Genomic DNA, 24684 nt, shown 5'->3' on the forward strand with positions numbered 1-24684 from the left:
TTGCAGAAAGATAGACAGACAAATAATTAATAGATGCACTTGCATAACACAGTATATTATTATTTTTTTGCACATCTACATCTTTGAAATTGAATGGTTTAACCACTTCAATACTGGGCACTTTCACCCCCCTTCCTGGCCAGGCCAATTTTTTGCTTTCAGCGCTGTCGCATTTCAATGCAACACTGTACCCAAATGAAATTTTTATAATTTTTTTTTTGAGGCAAATGGAGCTTTTTTTTTTTTTTTTGGTGGTAAAAAACAACTTTTTCTTATTTTGTTTTAAAATTTTACAACTAAGTAGTTTTTCTTCTTCACTGATGGGCGCTGATGATGCTGCACTGATAATAAGGACTATGATGATCAGTGCCCTGATCATCAGTGTAAACCGTGTGCTGACAGCCTTGCCAGTTATCAGCACTCCTTTCTTCACACAGACACAGCACGTGAGGAAAGGACTGCTGATAACCGGCAAGTCTGTTTACATGTGATCAGCTGTGATTAGACACAGCTGATCACGTGGGAAAGGGCTGCTGTGATTGACCTCTTACCCCGATTTCTGATCAGCTGTGTCCAAAGGACTAAACAGGCACCGAGCGTGCTTAATGTGGAATGTGGAAGACCTCTATGGACACCCTCCCAGAACTATAGTACCACACTGTAGCCATGTTTTTAGCTCATAGGTTAAAATACAATTTCTGTGTTCGTGTCTAGAAACCCTGACAAGGAACGTCTTCCTTTTGGTCTATTAAATATACCATTGAAAGTGCCTCATATGTACGATAACTGAAAAAGAAAATGCCAGAAATTGCTGTCTTGTGCACGCTTCCTGTGTTCTCTCAAGGTGTGTAGCTGGCCATCCTAGCTCTTATCTTGGACCATAGAATAGTGTGTATGTTATAAAGAGGACAGTGGGAGGGATTCAGTAGTGTTGTAAAAGACACTGGGTAGGGCTTGCACAGTTTAGACCACAAAAGATCTGTGTGCTGTTGACCCACAATGGGATGTGCATATCTGGCAAATCAGCTGGTATTCTGTACTTACACTGTCTTTAAAGCAGAAGCAAACCATCTCCTATCCTTTACAGCCAAAGAAGCAGCCACACTGGTAACTGTAACCGTTATTATTGAAGACAAGCCTTGAATTTTAAGAAACTTCTGGAAACGTTAACTCTCTTGTGATGCATGTACATTAGATTGCCAGCCAGAGGGAGGTTTAACTTAAACACAGCAGTTCCTAAACTCTGCTAAAAGCCTATGCGTACATGCACACATAGGCTTTTCTGGAGTTGCGTTCTGGAGCTTTAGAAAAAACAACACCAAAAGCTCCTAAACTCAAGTTCACGCAATCGGAATTGTGGTCGGAAAAAGATCTGCTGGTTTTCCCAACGGATTTCCACTCAAGCTGTCTCGCCTACACATGGTCACACCAAATTCCAACCGTCAAGAACTTGACGTACAACACATACGATGGGACTAGAAAAAGGAAGTTCAATAGCCAGTAGCCAATAGCTTCCGTCCCGTAGTTGAATCTGAGCATGCATGAGTTTTTGCGTGTTGGAATTACATACACATGATTTGAGTTTTTCTGTCGGCGAAAATTGAGAACATGCTCTCAAATTTTTGCTGGTGGGAATTCGGCACGCTAAATTCCGATGGAGCCTACATACGATCACGTTTTCCGAGGAAAAGCTCTCATCGGTCTTTTGCTGGCCAAATTTCCGATTGTGTATACGCGGCATTAGGCTTCATGTGCACTTAAACTACTTTGACCATCAGCCATTGGAAAAACGTGGCAAAATTGTCCCTTCGATTTTACCAGGAATTTGGACCTTTTTGCAGCCGGTTTTGCTACCCGCTGGAGTGCGCATGCGTGACGCCGCTATATGCGTTCCAACACAGGGCCCCTCGCGGGCTCGCTTTGCTCGCCACGCTTTGGGCATGGCATCGCTTTGCTCAGCATAACCTAACTGTCCACTTGGATGGTGGGGCTTGAATCTACACTCAGGGGTGGAACGCATATGAGGGCGGTGCGCATGCGCAGTCCAGCGGGTAGCCAAAACGTTTTTTGTGCAATGCGCCGTGCGAATGCAATGCACATATGTGAACCAGAGGCATTCAAATGAATGTATTTTAAAATGTCCTGCGAATTGGATGCGGTGTAAGCCACATCTAATTCACATAGGTGTGAACGGGGCGAAGTCTGGGTTCACACTATAGCGATATGGAAACCAGCGCAATTCCATTGCAGGTTCCCGCATTGTATCTCTCCCGCAGTCAGTTCACTCTACCCTCTGCGAACCGTTGCGGGTGTCGATACAATGTTACTGACATCCCCAGACTGGTTCACAGATCACAGGGCAAACTGTGGATTCAGATCGCATGGGTGTGAAATTTTGCTTCAGGAACATTGGTAGACTTCTATTGATGTGTTGTAGTATCTCTATTGTGGGTGGGTTTGAACTTTGGTTAGGTAAGCCAAACTGTACCTATTTGATGTGGACTGGTTGTAGTATTTTAGAAAATTGCTTAAAAAGAGTAAGAAGGGTTTACTAAAACTGGAGCAGACAGTTCTGGGGCAGTTATGCACAGTATCCACTGCTGTTTAAGGCTACAAGTACCGAAATTTTTTTACTTTTCTGTCACTTTTTGTTTACATGTAACAAGCAGAATTTTTTGCTCTAAAGTTTCTTCGAACCCCTAAGCATGATATATTTTTTAAAGCAGAGACCCTAGAGAATAAAATGGTGGGTTTGGAAATGTTTATGTCACACGGTATGTGTGCGGTGGTTTTTCAAAAACTTTTTTTGGGGGAAAAAAATACACTTATTTGAGTTTTAATGCAAAAAAACACAAGGTATAGCCCATTTTTTTTGTTTACTATAAAATATGATGTCACGGCGAGTAAGTAGATACCAAACGCGTCATGCTTTAAAATTGCGCATGCCTGTGCAATGGCCACAAACGCCGTAAAGTTTACTATCCATAGGCGACACCACTTAGAGACTGCCTACCACATATATACTGCGACACCAGCCACCCGGGATCACTCCACAGAGGGGCACACACAGTTAGAAACCACTAGCAGGGGACACATTTAACCCTTTGATCGCCCCTGATGTTAATGATCAGTGCATTTTTTTTTAAGCACTGATCACTGTATTGGTGTCACTGGTCCCCAAAAAGTGCCGCAATGTCAGTCCTGCAAAAACGCTGATCGTCACCATTACTAGTAAAAAAAGTCCCATAAATCTATTACATGGTTTGTAAACGCTGTAACCTTTGCACAAACCAATCAATACGCTCATTGGGATTTTGTTTTACTAAGAATATGTAAAAAATAAAATAAAATACATATTGGATTAAATTTATGAAAAAATTCCTTTTTTATTTTTTTTATTTTTTTGGTATGTGTTATAGCAGAAAGTAAAAAAAATACATATTTTTTTTTCCCCCCAAAATTGTCAGTCTTTTTTTGGTTATAGCGAAAAAAATTCAAACTGCAGAGGTGATCAAATGCTACAGTTGCACAATTCTGGCCAAAATGAGAATCACAATTTTTTTGCTTAGAATAAAGATCACGATTCTCGCAGCGTAACATCATCTTTCATATTATACAAAAAAATTGGGCTAACTTTACTGTTTAGCTTTTTAATTTTATTTATTAAAGTGTATTTTTTCCAAAACAATTGCATTTGAAAGACCGCTGCACAAATACAGTATGACAGAAAATATTGAAACAACCACCATTTGTTTCTCTAGAGTCTCTGCTAAACTTGAAACCCACAAATGTCAGAAAAAGGTTTAGTTTTTAACCACTTAAGGACCGGAAGAATTTCCCTCTTAATGACTAGGCCATTTTATGCAATACGGCACTGCGTCGATTTAACTTACAATTATGTGTTCATGCAACGCTGTACCCAAACAAAATTGACATCCTTTTCCCCCCCCACAAATAGAGCTTTGTTTTAGTGTTATTTGATCACCTCTGCTGTTTTTACTTTTTGCATTATAAACAAAAAAACTGCCACAATTTTTGGAGAAAAAAAAAGCAGTAATTTTTACTTTGTTATAATAAATATCACCCAAAAAAAAAAAATACTTCTTCCTCAGTTTAAGCCGATATATTTTCTTCTACATATTTTTGGTAAACAAAATCGCAATAACAAAATAGGGTATATATTTATGGCATTATTATTATTTTTTTCTAGTAATGGCGGTGATCTGCGATTTTTAGCGGGACTGCGACATTGCGATGGGCAGATCGGACACTTTTGACACATTTTTGGGACCATTGGCATTTATTAAGCGCTCAGTGCTATAAAAATGCACTGAAAGGGAAGGGGTTAACACTAGGGGGCGTTCAAGGGGTTAACTGTGTTCCCTGCTAGGTGTTTCTAACTGTGGGGGGGATGTGACTTTAACTAGAGGAGGAGCCAGATCGCTGGATCTACTTATTATCACGCGTGGCCGGTGGACATCGTGTCCCCCGCCATGCAACGGGTGCACACGGGGCTGCTATGGCTCTTAAAGGAGCCAACGTATAGCTACAGTGATTCGCGGGAAGATGCCAACCTGCCGCAGTATAATGACGGCGGCTGGTCAAGTGGTTAAACGTCCCTCATTAAGGCCCCTTTCACTCTTGTGCAACTTGTCCTGCGACTTGGGACTGCAAAGTTGCATGACAAGATGTACTCCATGATTTTCAATGAGTACCATTCATATCTGTGCCACTTAAAAGTAACCCCTGCACTACTTTGGTCTAACTTTGAGGTGACGTGAGGTCCCTAGACCTCAACATTACACAGGTATTGCTTAATCACTTAAGGACTGAGCCTCTTTGTGAGATTTTTTGCTTACAAGTTAAAATCTGTATTTTTTTTGCTATAAAATTTCTTGGAACCCCCAAACATTACACCCCCCCCCCCCCCCCCCCAACAGCCTAAAAGATAAAATGGTCGTTGCAATACTTTCTGTCACACTGTATTTGTGCAGCAGTCTTTCAAGCGCACTTTTTTTGGAAAAAATACACTTTTTTGAATTAAAAAATAAGACAACAGTAAAGTTAGCCCAATTTTTTTTATATTGTGAAAGATAAGATAAGCCGAGTAAATTGATACCCAACATGTCACGCTTCAAAATTTACAAGCTTTTACCCTTAAAAATTTCCATAGGCAACATTTAAAATAATTCTACAGGTTGCATGTTTTGAGTTAGAGGAGGTCTAGGACTAGAATTATTCCTCGCACTTTACTGATCGCGGTGATGCCTCACGTGTGGTTTGAACACTGTTTTTATATGCAGGCGCTACTCATGTATGCGTTCGCGTTCTGCGCGCAAGCTGGGGGGGGGGGGGTGTTTAAAATTTCTTATTTTTTTTTCTTATTTATTTTGCCTTTTTATTAAAAAAAAAATGAATTGTGTCACTTATTCGTATTACAAGAAATGTAAACATCCCTTGTAATAGAAAAAAGCATGACAAGACCTCTTAAATAGAAGATCTGGGGTCAGAAAGACCTCAGATCTCATATTTACACTGAAATGCAATAAAAAATAAATAAAAGGCCCTTTTAAGAGCTATGGGCGGAAGTGAGGTTTTGACGTCGCATCTGCCCTGTAATGGTATGGAGACTGGTGGAGGCCATCATCTTTCAGTCACTCATCTCCATACCCAGGAAGGAGAAGGATCCAATCGAGCGGCAGAGGACACTGGTGACCAGCTAGTTGCTGCCATAACAAAGATATCCCTCTTCAAGGTTAGGACGTATATCGACGTGTGTCGGTCCGGAAGTGGTTAAAGTTGTGGCAAAATCGCCTAAATTTCAGGTCACACAAGTTTGAAAGGGGCCTTCCACACCGACGTTCATTCCTTTGATCTAAAGGACAAAACGCTACAATGTTTTATAGTTGGTTCCGGGGCTGAGGAATGTTGTGATACAGGCGGTGCCCGAGTTACAAACATCTGATTTACAAACAACTCCTACTTGCAAAAGGAGGGAGACAACAGGAAGTGAGAGGAAATCTACCCCTAGGATGGGAAATTCACTCCTGTAAGAGTTATTATAGGAAAAAGGTGTCTCCACTGATGCTTTATCACCAGTCTTCCTATCCTCAACAACCCAAAATTTTCAAAATCCAATTGTCATTGGCACAGAAACTGAAGAGAAATCTTCTGAACAGGGGCACAGACAGCAAAAAAAAAGATGCAGGGGTGCTAACCCTTCCCTATGCTATCCAAATAGAACAAACATTTTTTATTTATTTTTGGCTGGAGCTACACTTAAGATATACCTGTTCCGACTTGCAAACACATTTGACTTATTTGTAACCCGGGACTCCCTGTACTTGGCAGACTGTCTGTTTTTTTTTTTTGTGTGCAGCTGTCAGCTTCAGCAGAGAACTCTGTATAGAAAGAATCGGGAAAATGCATTGTCAAGATCGCACAGGGGGAAAAAAAAATTGAGATAACGATTAATCGTTAAGCTCTATCAAATACCACCAAAAGAAAGCTCTTTGTGGGGAAAAAAAGGACATCAATTTTATTTGAGTACAGCGTCGCATGCCCACGCAATTGTCAGTTAAAATTAAGCAGTGCTGTATCACAAAAAATGGCCTGTTAAGGTGGGTAAGGGCTAAAAGCCAGGTTACCAGTTTAGATTTACACAGGAGGTCTGGTGCTACAATTGATGCCCATGATCTGATGTTTGTGGTAATACCTTACATACAACAGCGACTTTTAGCAGGGCTATGACATTGCAGCGAACAGATCAGACACTTTTGACACTTTTTTTTTGGGCCCAGTGACCACTAGGAACAGCATATCTTTCTACTTCCCTGTCTGAACGGGGATCTGTTAACATTGACAGATCCTCGTTCTGGCGCTCTGTGGAGCGATCACTGGTGGCCTGCTGCTAACAGAGAAACAAGTTAACACATTTAATATTTCTGATATGTGTCTGCTGCTTGTATGAAAAAGTATCTGGTTATCTTTGCATTGCTTCCTTTGTGTGAAATACCTGGTGATCCTGCCAGTCCCTCAGCTTTCCAATAAAAACTGACCACACTAGGCATGAGAGCACAGCAGGGACAGTTTTCTGACTGTGCTGGGAACTCAGCCTGCTCTCCTCCTTTAATGATCAGATTTGTGCTTACACACCCCTTCCTGCACAGCTATTCATTGAGAAGTTGTGTCCTGATGTTTCTCCTCCGCTAGCTCTCTGAGCTCCTTTTGCAGCTAATAACAGAGGGTATGTAAACACTTGTAAAAGAGAAAAGGGAAAATAAGCTATTTATGATGGTTTAATAGATGTCTACATAAATTGTTTGCCTTTCATTTATATTTTAAACTGAATGGGTTGTTTTACAAGGTGAGGTTTTATATATACTTTAAAGCTGAAGTCCACAGATGGATGATATAAATGGGAGTTGTTTTACCTGCCAAGGTTTAACTTTCTGTCCATCCAAATCTGAGGTTTACACAGCACTTCAGGTGGATGACCTCACTTTCTATAGATTGCTATAGATTGTAGAACAGAGTGGTGTTTTCTCTACCCCCCATGTTGTTAAATGGACTTTGAAAGCAGCAGTAGCAGAAAACAAATGCGGTTGTCTCTGTACTCATTCTACTTTATCTATTTGGCATGTTCGTTTTTAGCACACGGTTGACGATCTAGCTGTTTTTCATTTGTGTATTTTGGATCTGTGTGTTTTGAAATCCAGGTATACAGATAATAAAAAAAGCATGCAATGGGCATTTAGGTAAAATGTATCACTTTTATGGGGATCTAAAAGTGCGCTGGGCTGCTGTAGCCAAGGATGCTGCTCATCAAGCATGATCTGTGCTTGATTAATTACAGTAGAGGACAGGGGAGACATTTGGGATCGAATGGATCCCCAATGTCTCCATGAAGAGGACTTGTCACCACTGCAGTGCTATCAAATAGGAGGCTTGTTAGTCTCTAGCCATAACAAAAATAAATGAAGAAAAAAAGTGTAAAATAAATGCACTGTGCAACTCCACTGCAGTCTCACAGCGAAGGGTCCACACCTGAATGGACACATAAATCACACATGTGGTATTGCTGCAAATTTTGGAGTGAGATCAATAAATATTAGGACTATAATTCATGGTTAACTGTAAACTGATTACATGTATCCTCTATGGACAATTTTTGAGTATTCATGTTTTGCAATTTCATGGGTGTGCACAATTTTAAGGCTTGACACGTTTGGTATCTATTTGCTCATTGCAATTCCATATTCTTACATTACTAAGAAATTGGGTATAATACTGTGTTTGTACTAAAATTCATGTATGTTGTATTTTTGTCTGAAAACATGCTTTTTATGAAAAACTGCGCAAAACATTGTGCGATATAAAAAATTGCAACTGCCAAACCTTCGTGTGTGTGTGTGTGTATATATTATATATATATATATATATATATATATATATAAATAAAAGTCTATGCTTTCAAAAAATATATACAGTATCTCACAAAAGTGAGTACGCCCCTCACATTTTTGTAAATATTTTATTCTATCTTTTCATGTGACAACACTGAAGAAATGACACTTTGCTACAATGTAAAGTAGTGAGCGTACAGCTTGTATAACAGTGTAAATTTGCTGTCCCCTCGAAATAACTCAACACACAGCCATTAATGTCTAAACCACTGGCAACAAAAGTGAGTACACATCTAAGTGAAAATGTCCACATTTAGCCCAATTAGCCATTTTTCCTCCCCGGTGTCATGTAACTCATTAGTGTTACAAGGTCTCAGGTGTGAATGAGGAGCAGGTGTGTAAAATTTTGTATTCTCTCTCTCTCTCTCTCATACTGGAAGTTCAACATGGCACCTCATGGCAAAGAACTCTCTGAGGATCTAAAAAAAATAATTATTTCTCTACATAAAGATGGCCTAGGCCAGTGATGGCGAACCTTGGCACTCCAGATGTTTTGGAACTACATTTCCCATGACGCTCATGCTCTCTGCTGTGTAGTTGAGCATCATGGGAAATGTAGTTCCAAAACATCTGGGGTGCCAAGGTTGGCCATCACTGGCCTAGGCCAGTGATGGTGAACCTTGGCACCCCAGATGTTTTGGAACTACATTTCCCATGATGCTCTGGCACTCTGTAGTGTACTGGAGCATCATGGGAAATGTAGTTCCAAAACATCTGGGGTGCCAAGTTTCACCACCACTGGCCTAGGCTATAAGAAGATTGCCAAGCCCCTGAAACTGAGCTGCAGCATGGTGGCCAAGACCATACAGCGGTTTAACAGGACAGCTTACAATTACAACAGGCTCTGCCATAGTCGACCAAAGAAGTTGAGTGCACGTGCTCAGCGTCATATCCAGAGGTTGTCTTTGGGAAATGGACGTATTAGTGCTGCCAGCATTGGTGCAGAGGTTGTAGGGGTGGGGGGGTCAAAAGGCAAGTGCTCAGACCATATGCCACACTGAATCAAATTGGTCTGCCTGGCTGTCGTCCTAGAAGGAAGAGTCTTCTAAAGATGATGCACATGCAAGCCCGTTTGCCGCAGACTAAGGACATTACTGTCTGAAACATATTCTGTGGTCCGATGAGACCAAGATAAACTTATTTGGTTCAGATGGTGTCAAGCGTGTGTGGCAGCAACCAGGTGAGGAGTACAAAGACAAGTGTGTCTTTCCTACAGTCGAGCATGGTGGTGGGAGTGTCATGATCTGGGGCTGCATGAGTGCTGCCGGCACTGGGGAGCTACAGTTCATTGAGGAAACCATGAATGCCAACATGTACTGTGACATACTGAAGCAAAGCATGATCCCCTCCCTTCAAAGACTGGGCCGCGGGGCAGTATTCCAACATAATGTCCCCAAACACACCTCCAAGACAACCACTGCCTTTTTAAAGAAGCTGAGGGTAAAGGTGTGATGGACTGGCCAAGCATGTCTCCAGACCTAAACCCTATTGAACATCTGTGGGCCATCTTTTTTTTTTCAATTTCTTTATTAGGTTTTTTAAGACAAAAATTCATACGATAAAAATTCAATCAGAGCTGGGTTGTAATTACCGGCCCTACTTATGCATGTACCAGCAGTCTAAAAGAGTTTGTGCCACATGAAAAGATGCAATAAAATATTTACAAAAATGTAAGGGGTGTACTCACTTTTGTGAGATATTGTGTGTGCCTATATATAAAGCGTTTAACCCCACCTGGCGGCTGATCCTGCCTGATTATACTCTTCTCCCCTGCACGCTGACTCCAATATATCAGGACTGCTGAGCCCTGACACTGGACTCTTCGCTACGTGCTACCGTCATGTGCTCTCTCTCCCTCCCCTCTGTCAGCTTGTGACAGTGCCTCCCTCCTCTACTCTTGTTGCTCAAATAACTTTCACATCTTCATACCATCCCCTCTGTGTTCTAATCCTGTGTGCCCCTGTGAGTGGTTTATAAAAAAAAAAAGCCTACTATATTTCATTTCACAGCTCTTCTTAGCGATCACATTATCCAATGGCTCTCTCTCTCTCTCCTCTCCCTAGTGATGTCAGCAGGGGAATCTTGGCCCGCCTGCTGCATCTATCAGACAGGGAGAATAGAAAGCCAGCCGATCATGTGATCACGGAGAAGAGCTGTAAAATGAGGTATAGCAGGTTTTCTTTTTTTTTTTTTTTATAACTCATTTACACAGAATTAGAACACAGAGGGGATGGTATGAAGATGTGAAAGTTGCTTAACAACCACTTTAAAGTAATAGCAAAAATGCTAATTTTAACATGTGTGCGAGAAATTAAAAAAATGCCCCAGGAGTGGTTAAAAAGATTATAGTTTATTTTAAGGAGTACCTGTCCGTAGAAAGTAGTATTGGAATGCGAGGTAGGGGAGGTGACACGAAAGCTGTTTCTTCCAGTAAACACTGATGTATGAAGTATTTTGTTTTAGCCCAAATGCTGTCTACATTGTTTTGACTGGCAGGGGAGTTATCCAGCTGTGGTATATCACTACCTATAACAGCTTCAACTCTCATGGAAAGGCTGTCCACAAGGTTTAGGAGTGTGTGTATGGGAATGTTTGACTATTCTTCCAGAAGCACATTTGTGAGATCAGGTACCGATGTTGGGCGAGAAGACCTGGTTCGCAGTCTCTGCTCCAATTCATCCCAAAGGTGTTCTGTCAGGTTGAGGTCAGGACTCTGTACATGCCAGTCAAGTTCCTCCACCCAAAACTCGCTGCTCCTTGTCTTTATGAACCTTGGTTTGTGCACTGGATCGCAGTCATGTTGGAACAGAAAGGGGCCATCGCTGAACTGCATTTTATAAGGTTCAAGAGCTCCCCTTGTCTGTCTTTTGTCTCTATCACCTAAAGCCACCATTTGCGCTTTGGAGGAAGTGCAGATTTGTGCAATTATTGTAAGACCAGGGGAGTGCCTGCATTTAGGCCTGATTCACACCTATGCATTAGTGGTTTTTGCAGATTTGCACTACACAACATGTTCCATAGGAAACCATGTTAAATGGACTAGTGCAAAATGCAAAAAGCACTAAAAATGCATAGGTGTAAATCAGCACCTGACTCTGTTGTTATGCCTAGTACACACGATCATAAAATCGTCTTTTAAAGTGATTGTACTATAATCTGATCACACAGCTTTCGAGATCCAATTGCGTCAGTTCATCTGAAATTATCTAAAGGGACAAACTAGTAAATTTTTCTCGTATGATACCAGAATGTACAATTTTAGTTTAATCAGGACAGTAAATTCATCTGAAAAAAAAAAAAACAGAAGACCAAGACCACGCATGCTCAAAAATGAAAGCATACAATACATTACATCACTTCCAAAGTTACATTCTCTCATACAAAAACTTTCCTAACTTTAGTAACATGTTTGTTTTCGATATGTGACTATTGTACGAAGAAAAAACTGATGATATTTTCATTGTGTGTACGAGGCATTAGTCTTTATGGAGATAAGTGTCTGCTGTGCTAAATAATACTAAATCTGAAAAAACAATAGAAAAAGTAGCCAGCACAATATTGGTTAACAATAATAATGCAATATATATAAAATAGGTTCAGATAAGAAATATCCATAAAACCCTTCTGATCATCAATTGAAAATGATAATGGTATAGTCCATAGGGCATGACAGGAAAGCGTATAAGAGAGAATCACCGGCACCCAGACAAACTGCTTTTTACCCTCCTCTATTGGACCCTTATTACAGGGGTCAAATAGGCATTGCATTGAAGAGGAAAACCTCAATCAGCCACAAATGACTGAACAACACTAGATGCTCCAGGTGTATAAGGATAAGGCTGCTTGGAGTATCTTGCAGAGTGCTAGCCTCGGCCTGCCTCCGTGGGAAACCTGGAAAGAAGAAAAATGGCTGCACATCCAGAACTTCCGATTGCCTTTTATTTTATTTCACAAGGATAACACCAAAGACCCCAAACTGTGGTCACGTAGACACGTTTTACACATACATCTTGTGCTTAATCTTGATGATTAAGCACAAGATGTATGTGTGAAATGCATCTACGTGACCACAGTTTGGTGTCTTTGGTGTTATCCTTGCGAAACAAAATAAAAGACAATCGGAATTTCTATATGTGCAGCCATTTCTTTCTTCTTTCCAATCAGATATAGCAAACTGGAAGCAGGATGGATAACTCTCCACACTCCCTGTTTTCACAACGTTAAATCCATATACATAGTTTGGCCCATGTAATAAAAGTAAATGCGCCTCATAGTGCAGTAAGTTTTATAAGATAATTTACTTCTAAAAAAAACGCTATATTGCATTCACATGCTCTCGGTGAAAAACAGGCACAGAATAATGGCTTAAACTGCCAGCAAGATGGCCGCCACATCCTAGCATACACTCTCATCATGTTGTGTCACAAGCTCCTCCCTACACGTTTCGTCGTACGTTTGATGCCATTAGGGCGTGGCTTAAGGTTCGTAGAGGTGCATTATATAGGCGGGATGTCAAAATCGGGGCGGAAATTGATTGCTTTCCACTAGTGATGCACCGAAATTTCGGCCCCCGAAACAATTTGCCGAAAGAGAAAAACGGCCGATAATGGAGCCGAAAATGGGACGTGGCCTGGGTGGGGACGGGGCTCCGCCCCCGTCCCTGGTGACGCCCATCATGGGGGGTGTATAGCGCAGGAGAGCCGCCTCCGCCGCCTGTTTTATCACAGCGCCGGGAACATCACAGCTTTCATTTCAATAGCTGTGTGTTCCCGGCCGTGCGCCGTCACACGCAGCCCCTCCCCCTTGTCCGGGCACTTAGATAGACAGATCATCCGCAGGATTGGACGGAGGGGCTGCGTGTGACGGCGCGCGGCCGGGAACACACAGCTATTGAAATGAAAGCTGTGATGTTCCCGGCGCTGTGATCAAACAGGCGGCGGAGGCGGCTCTCTTCCCTGGCTGCAGAATGACACACAGGATGCAATGGGACACACAGGATGCAATGGGACACACTGGCTGCAATGGGACACACTGGCTGCAATGGGCTGCAATGGGGCACACTGGCTGCAATGGGGCACACTGGCCTGCAATGGGGCACACTGGCCTGCAATGGGGGATGCCTCCTGTACCACGTCCTCTGTCTCTGACCATCTCCTGTACCATGTCCCCAGTCTGACCATCTTCTGTACCATGTCCCCAGTCTCTGACCATCTCCTGTACCACGTCCTCTGTCTCTGACCATCTCCTATACCATGCATGCAGTCTCTGACCACCTCCTGTACCATGTCGCCAGTCTCTGACCACCTCCTGTACCATGTCGCCAGTCTCTGACCACCTCCTGTGCCATGTCGCCAGTCTCTGACCACCTCCTGTGCCATGTCGCCAGTCTCTGACCACCTCCTGTACCATGTCGCCAGTCTCTGACCACCTCCTGTACCATGTCGCCAGTCTCTGACCATCTCCTGTACCATGTCCCCAGTCTCTGACCATCTCCTGTACCATGTCGCCAGTCTCTGACCACCTCCTGTACCATGTCGCCAGTCTCTGACCACCTCCTGTACCATGTCGCCAGTCTCTGACCACCTCCTGTACCATGTCGCCAGTCTCTGACCACCTCCTGTACCATGTCGCCAGTCTCTGACCACCTCCTGTACCATGTCGCCAGTCTCTGACCACCTCCTGTACCATGTCGCCAGTCTCTGACCACCTCCTGTACCATGTCCCCAGTCTCTGACCACCTCCTGTACCATGTCCCCAGTCTCTGACCGCCTCCTGTATAAAAATATTTTTTAAAAACAGTCATTTTCGGTATCGGTGCTGTTTCGGTTTTCGGCCTAGTGTGTTTCATTTTCGGTATCGGTTTCGGCACCAAAAAACCCATTCGGTGCATCCCTACTTTCCACACATCAGAGGTGACCAGTGGAAGTGAAACCACTCGGACTAACCCCTGACTGGAACATTACTACAGCTTCAATAATCACATTGCTTTAGTGAGCAAACTTAAGTTAAAAAGTTAGATTACCAACTTATCATCAGACATCTTTAGGACATACTGATAGCAACCGGTTTGGGAACAATGATAATTTAAAATGAAATGGAATTGGAGACAACGTGCCAGAAGACAGCGCCATCTTGTGGACTAAAGCCAAATTTGAAGTTGAAAACAGTAAATTACCTTACAATTAATACATGTATGATAAATCAATTCTATACATGTAATTCAAGAGTACAGTAACTTGAAAGTAATTCTAAGGAAAAGACCATAATAGAGGAAAAAACAGCAAGAACAGTACCACCACCAGAAATTTATATAAACAGATTTTTAAAAACATGATGAGGAAACCCTATTCATTACTAATGAATGCATTCACACCCCACTCTACATTCAAACCAAAATGGACTATAGATCTTGGCCTTATAGATCCACTCAGTTTTGAATCTGGACACACCTGTAGTCATGTGACTCCCTCTCAAATTACCCATAAATTTGTCAACCCCCAGAAACAAAGTTCCCTTGTGGTTTAGATTGTGGCAAAGGTCATAATGTTTGGAGAGGCCATGCTTGGGGAAGCCATTTTTAATATTCACAATGTGTTCCTTCAGCCGGACTTGGAGCATACGGACTGTCTGTCCTATATATTCCAGTCCACATGTCCACACCCGATGAGATAGACTACATGCTTTCTGGTGCAAGTGATGAGTGGTTTGATGGAAAAGAGTAGAATCAGATTATAAAGTTTCCATTTTCCTTCTCCCCTGTATGTTAATATTACACATATAGCACTTCCTACAGGAGAAGAAACCCTGTATATTGTGAAAAAAATACCCTATTGGAGGGATCTATAACGTTAGGTGCTACTTGGAGCCTCTCCGTACACGACCATAGGACACTCTGGGAGTACTGGTCCTAGAACCCTGTCATTCCATAACATATTCCAATGCTTATATATAATTTGTTTTATAGCATATTGAGTGTAATACGTAGTAAGAAATGCATGCCAAAAGGCCTCATTAGGTTCTTTAATTCTAGGGACCAACAACTCATTTCTATCCTTCTCACTAGCACGTAAAAGTGCTTGATCCATCTCACAAGGGGTATAATCTTTTTCCAAAAACCTTTCCCTAAGGGCAGAGGCTTTTCTCAGGAAGTCATCACAATTAGTGCAATTTCATTTGAGCCTCAAAAATGTACTAACCGGAACGGATCTGAGCCAGGCTGGATGGTGACAGCTGTCAGTGCTGATAAATACATTCCAGTCAGTCTCCTTAAATTAAGTGGCGGTAATAATCCTTCCACCACTCTTATTCTTAGGTCAGGGAAATGAACTTCAACTCCACTGGACTCATGTTGGAGCCTGATACTTCTATCATTGTTGAGATCCATCTTGAATCTGGGGAGGGAAGACTGGTCTCCATCCCATATGAGGACATCCTCTATATACCTCCTCCACAGAACCAACTTCAGTCTGGGTATACTATAGATTACGTCCTCCTCCCATTTAGCCATAAAAAGGTTGGCCATGCTGGGCGCAAAGTTGGCGCCCAAGGCCACACATCTATTCTGTAAGTAGTAGGAGCCCCCAAACCAAAAGAAATTATGGCTCATTGCATAGTCAAGCAATGCCAGAATAAACTCAAGCTGAACAGCAGTGAGATCATTAGTCTTTTGGGCTGCACATATTGTATTTGAGGCTGTGTTTAAATTGAATTGTAGCAGCACAAACATGTAACAGATTTCTTCTCTTTTCTCTTACAGTCTTGGTCTTCGCAATGGGCAAAGAAGGAGTCCACGGAGGCGGCTTGAATAAAAAGGCATTCGCAATGGCGAAATACTTGAGAGATATGGGATTCTAGCTTTTAGGCCAACTTACATTCTAGGGGAAAACAGACAAACATTGCTACTAAACTTTCCTACGTGAACAAAGCATCCTTTATCCGGAAATTTTATTAGCAATAAAATGGGTGATGGGGGATGATCCTGTGTCTCCTTTGTATCCCTATTTTGGTGGGGAAAGTTGTTGTCTTTAAATTTTTTCTTTTAATTTTTTTTTTGTTTTTAAGCAATTGATTTATCATGGCAAATTGTGTCCATAATAGGACAACCCAACAAGATGTTTTGTTGACTGCTTTTACCCTCCTCAAAGGCTTTACTACTGAGCAGCATCTCCTGCCGGCTATAACTTTACATTTGCATCTCGTCTGTCCACCAGACTGTAGAATATAGTTACAGTTTGTCTTTCATTTAACCATAATCTTTCTTGTTAGCGTTACTATATTTCTGTACCACCCGTTGCAGTCCCGTAATGTGAAACGCGTGGCTTTTCAGTGTTATGTACGCATAGGCTGGTAATCCATATCTGTTGGTATACTGAGTGTCTGACCCATATGTTAACATTGTGTTTAGAAGTCAGGTGGTAAAAGGGTGGGGGTTTAACCCAGTTTTAAGACCGTTTTAGGTACACCGAATGTACACCTTGCCACATACTGTACCTCAGTTAAAGCTATTTTAAGCAGTACTCTTCTGAAGTACGATGTAGTTGCCTCACTTTAAAGCAGATAGCAATGTAACTTAAACCCAGTTTGCCATCAGATATTGCTGGTTTGTGCTGTTCTGCTGCCAGCACAAGTCTTAAGCACATGCTTGTGTTGTCCTGTACAAAGTCTGGGCTTAGTATAGTAAGTAGAGGCCTAGTAACTTAAGTTGGCAGGACTGCAGCAGGGCATGGGTAGCAGCTAGACATATAAGGGGGGAGAAGAGTGGTGCACAAGAAAACACTAAGCGTGATGCAGATTTGTACATTCATTGGATTGATGCGTTTTGAGCGGTTTGAGCATATACACAGCTCAACTTAGTCTTCCTTTGCTCAAACACAGGTGGAAATCACTACTTACAATAGAAAACACTAGGTCCACTTTTCACTACTCTTTAAATTTATTGTAAAGCAATTTTACCCTTTTTTTTTTTTTTGGTGTCTTACAAATTTACCCTCCTGTATGTAATCATGACTGCAGACTACGGTGCCACAAGCTTATGGTTTGGCATTGATCTGTGGTGAGCGCCTGCTCGGAAGGACACGCTTGTGCGTTTTTAGTGCAATAACGTAAATAATATCATCTTTCTCTCACACTAGAGTGTATGCCAAATCATTTTTTTTAAATAAACGTTTTAAAGCCATTTGCTAGAGTTTATTCTTTTGTCATGGTTGTGGTGGGAAAATTCTCTTTAAAACTATGAAATCTTTATTTCCAAATCTTCCACCTTGTATTGCAGCACAGAATAAGGATATTATGTAGATGAAGGAGACTCAGACTGACCCGTGGGAGACTTTTTGGGGCATATTTATAACTTATTTCTTTCTGTATTAATTCATGGCTGTATTTAACGAAAGGTAGCAACCCATATCAGAATAAATGGGATAATAGTCAATCTTGTACTCCCTTCAAATATATCTTATCATTATTGTTGGTTATGCTGTGATCTTTTGACATCAGTGTAAACGTCATTCCTGTCTGCCACACATTTAATTTGGATCTTGGCTGATCATAGATCCTGATGAACAAGTCTAAATAATGGCTGATGTATGACATACATTACAAACCTCATTTAGGATGCCTGATAACTAGCAGCGCCATACCGATATGGTGTCCTTTTATTTTTGAAGGAGTTATTAAAGAATTTAAGTGTAAGGAGCTAGGAACAGCCTTAAGCTAGCCATACATGGATCAATTCTGGTTCAGCAGGGATTGGCCAAATGTCAATCCGTGTATGGACAGGCTGGTTGTCCAGAAGTTGATCTACCAATCAACCTTTGTACAACCAGCCTGTTGGAAACCTTCCGTATGATCCGGCAGCACTGATCTGTGTATCCTGACAGCAGGGAAGACAGAAAATATCTCAGCGGGAGGGATTCCCCCATCCACCTCGACTGGGGAATTGGGTCTTTTTAACCCACTGGTTGAACAAAAAAATTACTTTATGGATTGTCTTAATGTAAAATCTTAGATACTTTGGGATCTTGTTACCTTGCTACAAGCTCTGTGTTTCAGCTAGTCTGTCTTCAGTGAGGGATATGTCAAAAGGCAGGGACAGCCGCAGAGGGAGGAACTTCTCAGAGGAACTCCACTGCATCTGACCTTAGAGAAGCCTTTCTCATCCTTTTTAACATGTAGGAACCCTTGATATAACATAAGTCTCAGGGAACCCCTACAAATTATATATTTACAGCTAATGATACATAGTGTTTGGGTGACCGGAAAGAATGCTTCCTTCATTTATGGTCATTGGGAAGAATCCCCTGCTTACAGATGGCTAAAATGTTAATTGGCATTAGCAAATACTTATCAGAGGTAGAAATTGCTCATGAAACCCGAAGCAACCTCTGGACAAGCCCTAGGACCCCACAGAACCCTAGATGAAAAAGGCTACTGTAGAGTTTCTAGCAGTTTACCTAGTACAATAAGACCAGTAGTTTGGTTGCTTTATAATTTAACACAGGCTCTTGGTCAGCCAATCAACGGGGAATATCATAAAAGCCAATCTCCCTTATTGTGGTTTATTTGTCTTCATAGGACCAATTGCAGTTACATATTTCCCCCCCAAGCATTACAGACATAATCTATCTTAAGATGACTACCACTTTCACTCTCATTATTCAGCTTCTTTTCATTGGCAGGTCTGAGAATGTCATTGCTGCTGGATTATCTCTATATATCGTTTTAAGGGGGTTGGTAGTTTTGAAATAGTGCTGCTGACAAACGTTAACCCAGAGAATAACAACTGTTGAACATGGCTGCAGAAACAGTTCATTACATTTCTTTGTATTATTTGAAACCTGTATAACCTGGTTGTCAGTTAAAATACATTACTGTCGATTTTAATAAAAACAAAACAAACAAAAACAAGTTATTTGTACTAAAGAATAATGGATGGCATTCTTTAGAATGAAGCAAGGTCTATTTGTGATAGCTTCATATGTATTCTGTGCCATATGACAGTATGGAGCCGTGAGAGGGGTTTTAACTGACATAAAGGTCCTACTTCCTACAAAATGGCACTTCTGTAAGGACATTTTAAAATTTTGCTTGTTTTGTCTTGTGTATCATGTACAAACTGTAAACACTTGTTAATTTGTCCATTTCTTTCCCTGCACTTTTGTTACATCTGGGATACAGTCTAACTCATCTGATTTAATATGCATTTAAAGAAATGCCATAAACTATTAAACCACCTTGTTTACAGACAGATGAAATTAAATTTATTCCAACCAAACGTATGAGTTGTGTCATGTCTCCAGAGGATGCGGAAGGGGTGAATATTTACATGAATACTTACATTGCTCTATACAGAAATGTATTTTTTTATAGCGAGGTGAGTCAAACAAAAGCAAAAACCCACCTAAACACACAGTAGCATTAAAGTTCAACTCCAGGCGGATGTGAATGCAATTAGAATTTACTAAAAATGTGCACTGCTCAAAACAATTAAGGGAACATTTTGAAAACACATCAGATCTCAATAGGGAAAATAACATGCTGGATATCTATACTGATATGGACTTGGTAATGTGTTGGGAAGGAAAGGATGCCACATGGTTTGATGGAAATGAAAATGATCAACCTACAGAGACCTGAATTTAAAGAAACCCCAAAAATCTAAGTGAAAAAAATGCTGCAGCAGGCTAATCCGTTTTGCTGAAATTTCATTGCAGCAACTCAAAATGGTACTATGTAGTTTTTTATCGCCACTACGTGCTTGTATGCATGCCTGACAACGTTGGGGCATGCTCTTAATGAGTGGATGGATGGTGTGCTGCGGCATTTCCTCCCATATCTGGACCAGGGCATCACTGAGGTGCAACTTGGCAGCGTTGGATGGACTGAAACAATGTCCCAGAGGTGTTCTATTGAATTTAGGTCAGGGGAGCATGGGGCCATTCAATGGTATCAATTTCTTAATCCTCCAGGAACTGATTGCATACTCCTGCAACATGAGGCCGGGCATTGTCGGGGACCAGGAGGAACCCAGGATCCACTGCACTAGTGTAGGGGTTGTGACAATGGGTCCAAGGATTTCATCCCAATACCTAATGGCAGTCAAGGTGCCATTGCCTAGCCTGTAGAGGTCTGAGCATCCCTCCATTGATATGCCTCCCCAGACCATCACTGACCCAACACCAAACTGGTTATGCTGACTGATGATACAGGCAGCATAACGGTCTACACAGCTTCTCCAGACTCTTTCACGTCTGTCACGTGCTCAGGGTAAACCTGCTCTCATCTGTGAAAAGCACAGGGCGCCCAGTGGCAGACCTGCCAATTCTGATGCTCAATTGCAAATGCCAATCGAGCTCCACGGTGCTGGGCAGTGAGCACAGGGCCCACAGGAGGACGTCGGGCCCTCAAGCCACCCTCATGAAGTCTGTTTTTGATTGTTCAGAGACATTTATACCAGTGGCCTGCTGGAGCTCATTTTGTATGGCTCTGTCAGTGCTTATCCTGTTCCTCCCTGCACAGAGGAGCGGATGCTGGTCCTGCTGATGGGTTAAGGACCTTCTACGGCCCTGTCTAGCTCTCCTAGAGTAACTGGCTGTTGCCTTGAATTTTCTCCATGTTCTTGAGACTGTGCTGGGAGATGCAGCAAACCTGGCAACGGCACCCAAAGTGCCATCCTGGAGGAGTTGAAGTGCCTGTGCAACCTCTATAGGGTTCAGGTATCGCCTTCATGCTACCAGTAGTGACACTGACCCTAGCCGAATGCAAAACTATAGAAAAACAGTTAAAGCGGGAGTCCACCGGGACTCCGCGTTTTTTTTTTTTTTTTTTTTTTTTTTTTTTTAAAGCCAGCAGCTACAAATACTGCAGCTGCTGACTTTTAAAATAGTGACACTTACCTGTCCAGCGCGCCCGCGATGTCGGCACCCGAAGCCGATCTGTAGATCGTATCTCGGGTGCTGCCGCCGCCATCTTGGGTATGGGAATCAGGAAATGGAGCCTTTCGGCTTCATTTCCCGGTTCCCTACTGCGCATGCGCGAGCCGCGCTGCGCAATAAGGACGGTCCCCGCTGCCTCTGGGATCTGTGTGTTTTCCCAGCAGGCAGCGGGGCACTTGCGGGAAGGGGCGGGCACTTGCGGAAAGGGGCGTAATATACGCCCCTTTCCGCAGAGAGCTATCCCGGAAGTGGGTACAGATACCTGTACTGTACAGGTATCTGCACCCCCCTCCCCCCTGAAAGGTGCCAATTGTGGCGCCGGAGGGGGGGAGGGTTCCGATGAGCGGAGGTCCACTTTAGGGTGGACCTCCGCTTTAAAGAGGAGTAGAAAAGAAATGTCAGTGTCTTTTACCTGTAAAACCATTCCCGTTTTGTAGGTCGTCTCATTGTCCATCTAGTGCACCTGTTGGTAATGAACACCAAAACAGCTGGAACTGATTAACAACCCCCTCTGCTACTTGACTGACCAGATCAATATTCCAGGTGTTTAATTGACTTGATGCTATACGCTGATTAAAAAGAGTGCCTTTAATTTTTTTGGGCATTATACTTTTAATGCAACTAGTATAAATTCCTCAATTTGTCTTGGTTTCAGGCACTTTAAAAGAGAATTTTGGCATTAAAAAAAACATTTATACTCACCTAGGTGAATGCAGTATCGATCCGATGTTGTATTTGTCTCCCACCGCCTCTACACCAAGAACTGAGTGATCAAAGACCACTGATCGCACAGTTCTCACTCTTCAGTGAGCAGAGAGCCAGTAACTGGCTCTCTACTCTGCCCCTCCAGTGCTCACTGAAGCACCAGGCTGTGGAGGGGTCAGGAGCAGCTGTCTCGGGCTCTGAGAGGCTGAGCCAGCTGTTGATCCAGGCATCTGAGTGGATGGTAAAGTCAGGATCTCTCAAGAGTCTGGATCAGCAACTGAATATGGGCCTCAGGAGTGCAGAACGAAGTGCACTCCTGTAATCCCCAGGAGAAGCAAGGTCCAAAAGAGCTTTGGCCCTACTTCTCCTTTATTACCCTGTACAACAGTACTCAGACTGGCCTTAAGTACTGGTTCTTCCTTTCCCAGTCTGTGTCCTGCATTCACATGTGATGACAACTTGGTTACAGAATAAAAGAGAGTGGGGGGCAGAGAGGACTTCTAGTTGGAATGCTCAAAGTGCTGAAGCCAGAGCTAGTAAGAAATCCTATTTTTTTTTTTTCCCCAAAAGTCAGCCGCGAGTGCCTGTATGTTTCTCACAGTACAGTAAAAGGCCAGTCTGTGCAGAACATGTTTTAGTGTTTGCTGGAGTTACAGCTAGTGGTCTCTTTTGATTCTTTAGGGACTCAAGGGGAGAATGATTTTTCCATTATCGTACAGTACAGGACACAGGCTTCTTTGAATCATTACAGCTGGGTTATGTGCAGCTGCCTTTGGGGGACCTCTGTTTTTTTTTTTTTTGCTAATTATCCTTAGGTGATTGATCTCTTCTTTCTACTTAGAAAGGTAAGAGGCTTACTTTCTACTATGGAGGTTTTCTCTTCGGATGATTACTTCCAAGATGATTACTTCATCACATGGCTGCACTATAACCCTTTTAGCTTTTATGCAGCTTCCAGATCGCTGAACTCAGTGGCAGAACCTTGGAAGCCCATACCTGAACCCCACCTGATGGAAAATGTGGGGCCGAAAATTTGGGGTTGCTATGCACTGGATCCTGATGTAGGTGCTCCCCTTGGCATGTAGTGTAGCTTGTGGAGGTAGCCACAGGGTGCTTTGCAGGTGAAGAGGCCAGGATGAGATCAACTCCCCCTTGTTCCTGCTGAGGTTTTTAGTCTTAGTTGCTCAGTCCTCTTTTCCCCTTTGGGGTAAGAGATTACTGCTTTCCACCCTTTTAGTGGTGTAGTTCTACAGCCAGGGTTTATAGGACTTCAGCACCATTGGAGTGTCCCTTTTGGAGGGTGCCTGCTATTGCATTGGGTACTCCTTTTTTACTTGTGACACTTTACTGTGCCTTTGTAGACCATGTGCTACACCTGTGCAACTGAAAAACTGGTCTCTTTCATGGAGGTTTTTGTGCATGTAAAAATTCTCCCCTCCCCTGAAAGAAAAAAGGTTTGTCCCTACCAGTAGGTCTGCTACCTCTTTGGTTAGCAGGGATGAAAGGAACCCTTCCTAAGTTTAAGACCCCATACACACTATTAGATTTTCTGCAGATTTTTGTCTTCAGATTTACCAAAACCATGTAGTGCAAGAGCCTGTCCGATTGCATATAAATTGAAACTCTTAAGGTTTGACCTCATATTATATGGTTTTGGTAAATCTGAAGACAAAAATCTGCAGAAAATCTAATAGTGCGTATGGGGCTAAAGACAGGAACATATTTTCGAAAGACAGAAAGAAGATTTACTGCAGCTGGTGGACACAGAACATGGTGCAGCTGTGCATGGTAACCAATCAGGTTCTAATTTCAGCTTGTTAAATTAAGTTTTGACAATACAAACCTGGAAGATTGGTTACTATGCACAGCTGCACCAGACTCTGTGCACCACCTTGAGTCAATCTTCCCTAAGGTCTTCCAAACAAGCCAAAATTGCAGCCAAGGCCTCTGCACACTTCTCAAAAGGTAGGGGGTGTCTGTTGGACTTGGTTCTCTAGTCTTAGAACATCTCCAACACCTGGGTCCAGAGTGTTTCCAGGAGCTACAAACTGGACTTTGTCAGGTCACCTTGAGGCCAGGTGACAGATGCACACCGTAGGGATTAGGAGTGCACCGCAAGGTTGTGGACCCTACGGATGACTACTGTGGACGGGGGTCAAGGTGATAGGAAGGCAGGGCCGCCAGAACACCAAGATGGATCCCACCGGGGTTAGAGCGTAAGATTCCCTGGGGCGTGGAGTCTAAGAGCCAGCAGGTGTTCACCAGAGCCTCGAGTGGTGAGGATGGACTTGGCTGCAACTGGCTCCAGGTCGCGACCCCCAGCTCACACCCACAGTAGGCAACAGGAGGATAGGGATGGTGAGGGACAAAGCCAAGGTCGGGGCCAAAAGCAGACAGGAAAAGTCGGGGACACGCCAAAAGGTCAGGATCACAGGCAAACAGGGATAGTCAAGAACACGCCAAAGTCGGTAACGGAAAACAATAGAAGAGCACACGGCAGGTAACAGGAAGCTAACACACAAAGGTTGATCAGCAGGGTTGGCTAGCAGTGCACAGGTTAATATAGAGTTCTCTGATAGGAACTA

At 42.7% G+C, this 24684-nt stretch overlaps 1 protein-coding gene across 1 annotated transcript in view; it reads left to right on the forward strand.

The window, feature by feature from the left end:
• Positions 1-19734, forward strand: part of PFN2 (profilin 2) — a 97416-nt gene extending 77682 nt beyond the window's left edge. Inside the window, exon 3 of the mRNA XM_077488187.1 lies at positions 16222-19734. Within this exon, the coding sequence (XP_077344313.1) occupies positions 16222-16319 (98 nt within the window). The 3' untranslated portion in view covers positions 16320-19734. The remainder of the gene's footprint in view (positions 1-16221) is intronic.
• Positions 19735-24684: the final 4950 nt, after the last annotated feature.

Source organism: Lithobates pipiens, unplaced genomic scaffold (assembly GCF_037356315.1).
Source record: "Lithobates pipiens isolate NorthernLeopardFrog02 unplaced genomic scaffold, aLitPip1_a1.2 Scaffold_18, whole genome shotgun sequence".
Taxonomy (NCBI): domain Eukaryota; kingdom Metazoa; phylum Chordata; class Amphibia; order Anura; family Ranidae; genus Lithobates; species Lithobates pipiens.